General features: G+C 44.0%; 1 protein-coding gene across 2 annotated transcripts in view; it reads right to left on the bottom strand.

Annotated features, from left to right (window-relative positions):
• Positions 1 to 2,020: 2,020 nt before the first annotated feature.
• LOC307016724 (uncharacterized protein) overlaps positions 2,021 to 6,073 on the bottom strand; it is a 28,872-nt gene continuing 24,819 nt past the window's right edge. The window contains exons 2-17 of one of the 2 annotated variants that reach the window (XM_079645996.1): positions 5,936 to 6,022; positions 5,684 to 5,848; positions 5,511 to 5,607; positions 5,209 to 5,426; positions 4,970 to 5,126; positions 4,453 to 4,661; positions 4,257 to 4,374; positions 3,933 to 4,132; positions 3,750 to 3,864; positions 3,498 to 3,667; positions 3,327 to 3,424; positions 3,117 to 3,247; positions 2,836 to 3,025; positions 2,546 to 2,687; positions 2,341 to 2,461; positions 2,021 to 2,270 (exon numbers count right to left, since the gene is read on the bottom strand). In XM_079645996.1, coding sequence (XP_079502122.1) covers positions 2,200 to 2,270; positions 2,341 to 2,461; positions 2,546 to 2,687; positions 2,836 to 3,025; positions 3,117 to 3,247; positions 3,327 to 3,424; positions 3,498 to 3,667; positions 3,750 to 3,864; positions 3,933 to 4,132; positions 4,257 to 4,374; positions 4,453 to 4,661; positions 4,970 to 5,126; positions 5,209 to 5,426; positions 5,511 to 5,607; positions 5,684 to 5,848; positions 5,936 to 6,022 — 2,289 coding nt within the window. In that variant the 3' untranslated portion in view covers positions 2,021 to 2,199. The remainder of the gene's footprint in view (positions 2,271 to 2,340; positions 2,462 to 2,545; positions 2,688 to 2,835; positions 3,026 to 3,116; positions 3,248 to 3,326; positions 3,425 to 3,497; positions 3,668 to 3,749; positions 3,865 to 3,932; positions 4,133 to 4,256; positions 4,375 to 4,452; positions 4,662 to 4,969; positions 5,127 to 5,208; positions 5,427 to 5,510; positions 5,608 to 5,683; positions 5,849 to 5,935; positions 6,023 to 6,073) is intronic. The other variant, XM_079645994.1, reaches the window with a different exon arrangement.

Raw genomic sequence — 6,073 nt, 5'->3', positions numbered from 1 at the left:
ATTGATAATTAGCTCACAATAAGTTCACTTTAGTTACTCACACAACTTGACACAAGTCCGGACTTATAAGTCCGGACCTGAACCTGAACCTGAACCTCTGGACTTGAGTCCGGACCTGAACCTGAATTTGAGTCCAGGTACACAGCACTAGCATGAAGTGACAAAAACGTTCAACATGCCTCCATTAAAGCCCATTGTAATTTCAGGCTGATATTTCCTCACGGCAGCAGCCGCACACCTTTAGTTAAACTGCCAAAAAGGCCACATTATGAACCCGAAACTACATTCGCTATAACTCCTATGAAAATGTTCAAGAAGTGCTCAAACTTCACGTGTACTAACAGTCCAGCCGTGAAGACATCTACGGGACAGTTTTGAGATTTATTCAAATGCCGTTGCCATGGCAACACAATGCTCGCCTTGAAACACGGTTTGCAAAAACTTCAGTGAAAATATTCCAAACGGCCCAAAACTTCACAGGTTTGGTAACGATGCAGCCGTCAACGCATCTAAGCGTATTATGGGGTGTCGTCAAATGACGTTGCCATGGCGACAGATCATTCGCCATCAAGTTAGTTCTGAAGTTTGCAGTTCAAAATTCTGCTGCTTTTCCAAGCCTTTTTACTTTCTTTTCTTCTCATCACACATTCAAGCCCCCTGTGTTCATGTATAATTTCAATCTAAATTCACTTTCTTCTTACACATTACATTTCAGCATAGCAGTTCAGCGTCACCTTTTCAGCATAAAGCATTCCCACTAGCAATTTCTTCAGGAATTGCATTCTCTAGTTGAGAATGCAGTTTAGTTCTGTGGGAATGTAATTTTTAGGAGACAGGGTTGGTAGGAGTCATGGTGGAGTCACGCATTCTGGTGAGATCATGTTGTCCAGTTTGAAGGGAATCCCAACATTTAGGACATTGAGGGAAGCAGAATGGCTGACTGAGCAGGGGAGAAGTATAGCAATATTGTTCATTAAAAAAAGAAGCTGAATCAATCATTCTGAAGCATGGCCAAAGCAGTGGGATGAATTTAAAAATGACGGAACAGCTAAATCTGTTAATCAGCTACCCAGTTCAGAAATTAGTAAGTATTTGGCGTGAACATTTTTGGCCCAATCCCAATCCACACCCTACCCCTACACACTCCCCCTCCGTGACGTAGTGAACTCTGTGGAGTGTTCTCTATGCCACGCCTCGCAGCTCAACGAGGCTCCCTCCTGTCAGATGGAGGGTGTAAATACAGCGGCAAGCTTTGGGACAAACTCCCCTCTCTCCGGCAGAAACAGGAAATGCCATATACTGTATGTAACAACGGTTTCAAATCAGCATCTCCTGGACAACACATTTGAATGAATAACTCCAAACATCTTTAATTGTGTTACTTTTTTGTAAAGCTCTTTTAGTTTTAAAGGTCCCATGTCATGGCCATTTCTACTGATCATAATTCCTCCCCAGATCTGGCACCCTAGGCGAACTTCTATAACGCCAGTAGGCCTACTACGGGCTGGGCCCGAGTTTATATGCCACTCGCAAATATCTTTCCTCTTTTCCCTTCGCTCTCCCCCTCCCTGTTGGAACACAAATGCGCCTTTTTTCAAATGACCCGGTGCTCCTTTTTTGGCGGAGGTGCGCATGCGCACCAGTTATGTGCAGCCCTGTCTATAGAGTCCTCTGTTGTAGAAAGGTGTCTCATAGCTGATGTCACTGTATTGCTAAAGAGAAGTCCTCCACTACTTCACCAAAAACCACCCGGTGGTACGTTATCTGCCCGCGGTTGTTGTAATCAGTGGCTTCACATTCCCTATTGAATTTGACGGATCGCCAAAAATTGAACAAACAGTACCTGGACTGTAAGCAGGAAGAGATCAACTTTGTATACAGATGTTATGCACATTTGAAGTTCTGGTTTTTAAACTTCGAGTGAGCATTTTCAAGTATTTGAGGGTTGTCTTGCTCCATTGGCTGTGAATTCTGTAAGGTTTGTCGAGTTTCCTAAAGGTGGAAGTGACAACATGCAATGTGGCTTTTATTTGTATGCGTTTATTTTTTTCAAAATACACGAGTCGTTATTGTCATCCATCAATATAAAAAGGCAGTACACTACATTCATTGATAAAACTGTTCCCCTGGTGCCAAACAAAACAATGAGCAAATGTACATAAGGTGCAAACAACAAAATGTAAACACTTCAGAAAATATTCAGAGGTTAGACAGAATAATTGCCCCAGAGGAGATCGGCCTTTGGCGTGTTGAGTCGGTGCTTCTTCGCTCTGCAAAACAAGTAAAGATTACCAGCTGCACATCCAGATCGACTACATTTGATCAGACTCGATCACTTACCCCTTTTTACACCTGCAGGTCTTGAGTAGCTCTGACCTGGAGGATGCACACACTGGCCTCTGCAGGAATCATCTGCCTGGCTGCTTGTGTCACAAATCACTGCATCACAGTGGACATAGATCTGTGGACAGACAGGATGATTTATTACACGGGGCTACATGCAGCAGTGGCCAAAAGACTCCTGATTTGGATTTACAAGTCTTACCTGCTCTTTCAGAACCTCGTCATCTTTAGTGAAAGTGAACATCTTTACAGCGAAGCGCTTGATGTGGGACGGGACTAAAACTCTGGAGTCACTCACAACGGGATGGAAAACTGTGGCATGGCTGTCATCGCGATTCTCACAGCTAGTGAAGGAATTTGAAAGTTAAAATAAAGCTGCCATTAAATGAAATTAGAATGCTTTTTAGTGGATTAAGACAGTGTTTACACAACTCACTTCTGACCAAAGGTCTCAGTCGAGAACATGTAGTAGTTAGTTTTGCACAACATTACCTGTCCACAATGATGTCCCAGCTTGGCAGAGATGTCCTATCTTCATAAAGGGTTGCCCAACAGTTCTCAGCAATGAGTTCCAAGTGCGGGTCGGTAGAATGCATCAGCTCCACCTCAAAATACAGAGGCTGCCGCAGATATTTCACCACTGGATAATCCTCTGCTTGGTAGAAGAGCTCGTAGGATGGATCTGCAGGAGAAGAGTCCCGTTAGAGAAAGGAGGCCTGGACATTTACAGTGTTTTGTATGCATGAACAAGATGTTGTAAAATTCCACCATGCCTTGGGCTAGCCTCATCTGCACCATCAGCTGCCCGGTGCCGATCTCTGCAGCGAGCTCATAGGTTCTTGGTTTAGCGCTGAAGGCAACAGCCTGAGTCTCATTGACCACATAGAAGCAGGAAATGGTTTGCCTATTAGGGGAAAAATAAAATATATAAACTTTTACATTGAAGGTGTTCATCTCCAATTATACAGAATCAAATATTTTACCTGTAATCAGGATCAACTGGTGATGTGTTGGCTGCTCCTTTGGCGTTGTTGTAAGACAGGCGGATCTCATTTTCATACATCATGTAGTTGTCAAAGAACTATTTAACAACAAAAATACATTAACATTTGACAAAAAGCCCTTTTGATATTTAAATGTGATTTCACACTCACCGTTCTGGTGGTTCCACAGGTATCCACACTGAAGGAGAAATATGCAAAGCGATCGTCGCTGAACTGTGGTGTGCAGGACTGGTCCTTTAGCGTCAGCTGACTTGGCTGCAGATTACGAGTCGATTCAACCTTCACAGCCACAGCGGTCATTGTGCCATTGGGGTGGCATTCTGGAGGAAGAAGCAGGCAATGTGTAAAGCAACAAAAATCCATCAATTAAAGCAGCAAATATACTTAGATGTCACATCTTACCAGTTGCTTTTAAGGGGAAGTAGCAAGCCAGATAGAGATCAGCAAGCACCCAGTCGTTTGTACGATCCAACAGAAGCAGGTCAATTCTGGATTTGACTGATTCTGCAGTGAGCAGCTGTGGAAAAGAAAGTAAAGTTGGCCAATGCAGAAGATCTATGGTGGGATTTTATAGTTTTGACATACCTCGAAAACAGCGTCCTTGGCAGTGTATGGCAGAATGAGGCTGAGGTGTGTGCCGTTCTCATAGAAATTGTAGTCTTCAGCCATCTCAGCCGTCAGCTCTCGAGGTCCAACGATAGCCTTGAAATTAGAGCCCTGACCCCCGAACTTCACGCTGATGTAAAACTGGTTCTGGTCACAGGTGCCAGCCATGGTGGGTAGCACTAGAGCAGCAAAACATGCATTATCCATTTGATTGTGTAGCTTTTACTCCAATATGAATTATTTCATTTTAGAAAACACAATTTGCATAAAGATATTGTCAAAGCAAATTCAATATGATCTCACCAACATCCTGCAGAGAGGCCTGCAAGTCGACCAGGAGAGCAAAAGGAGTTTCTTCAGGCAGGATGATCAACCCAAAGATCAGAGGGAGGAAGTAGGATGTAACCATGCGCTCAGGATTCTGCAACAAATGAAATAAAAGCTCAGCAACACTGAAAATATGCTGGTACAAAGTGATATTTTGAATCTCGTCACATACACGTTTTAAGACAACATCGGCATCAAAGGGCACTTGAAGAGAGAAGCTCTTGGCGCCATTAGCCAAGCTGTGTTCCTGGACTGTGAAGCCTTTGGCATTGCACTCCTCAACAGTGAGGACCCCGGTGGCGAACGTGATGTTCCTCAGCTCAACGTCATGGAGGAAGGTTCCCAAGAGAACGCTGAACACCCGAGTCTCTGGGACAGTGTCTGAGGAACAGAAAGTGGCAGGTTTACAAATTCTAAACCAGCCTCAACATTGATAGAGAACAATTGAGTAGTTGGATTGAGTGCCATTTAAAAAAAAATTAAAAAGTGCCCTTTGTAAGCAAAAGTGGATTTTGTACTTGGCTTCAAATCCCATCCAAACACACCATTTTGCAAAAGATGAAGACTTTATTTAATGGGTTTAGCATTCTTTAGGATATATATGAGCAAGCCAGAATTCAAATTTTAAGCCAATTTCGCTTTTCTTGGTCGCCACATTTTTTTCCTACTCACTAGAAAATGTGACTTACCATCCTGGATTTGGGGAGATTGAGGCATCAAAGGAGTCATGATGGGGAACAAAACTTTGTATCTGGTATCATCTTGGGTGTCATCTGCCCTCCACAGTACCTCAAGCATGGGCTCCACGAAGTAGGTGATGTGGTACTGGTCATCTGGGGCATGGCTCTGCAATAATTCATGACATTTCAATAAAACATGGAAATGCACTAGTGACTCTTGCATTTCTAATCTAGAGATTTCCCCCAACCTTGTAGTAACCATCAGGCGAGCCCACTGGGATCTCGACGACGATGTGGAAGTCTGTGGTGCTCAGTGTGTACCCCCGTGCGACCATCTGAGTTCTATCAAGCCTCTGCCCGTTGATGCCCATGTGCATTTTTGAGACTGTAATTCTGCCGTCCAACAGAGGAGTCACACGGCGAGGTACGTGCCAAGAGATCATATCCTCGGTGAAGAGGACGCCACCTTTTGATGATAAAATGGAGCTGTTGAGGTTAACTGTGCAACAATTAAGCTTACTGTGAAGGCAATATGTTGCTCAGGACTCACCTTTGGGACAAGCAGCTGCCAAGTTCACTACATTCAGACCCTGTGGTGCCATGTAGTAGGTGCTCACCCTGAAAACTTCCATGGGGACTCCAGCCACCTAAAGAGAGGAGAGGTTTAATATACTCGACAAGGAGGGAAATGAAAGAAACACTGTATAGGAGTGTGTTGCTTACATCCTCTGAATAAGTCTCTGCTGTATTGTACGGGCTTCGCATAACCAGACGACTAGAGGTAGTTTTGGCAGCGTAGCCGGCTTGTTCAGCCTCTTGCAGCACCATGGCCACTGGTTCTGGGGTGTAAAACGTCATCTTCCAGATACCTTGTGATGCACCAGAGGCCTACAGGAAAGAAAAAATAATGATTAAATCCTCATTGGTGTAGGGAGGAACTAAACTGCAGTATCTGAACAGTTTAATTCAACATACTTCAAGATTGGCGTTGAGCTTGTCGTCTTTACCATCCCGAGTCTGACCCTTAGCTTCAGCATCAAGGTTAGCCATGTGGTGCGAAACCTAAAACAGAAAATGGTGGTTTTAGCATTCGTTTCCATACACACAAGATGG

This window comes from Notothenia rossii, assembly GCF_949606895.1.
Source record: "Notothenia rossii genome assembly, chromosome: 8".
NCBI lineage: Eukaryota > Metazoa > Chordata > Actinopteri > Perciformes > Nototheniidae > Notothenia > Notothenia rossii.
The sequence above is the reverse complement of the archived record's forward strand: the minus strand, read 5'-3'. Positions and strand labels throughout refer to the sequence as shown.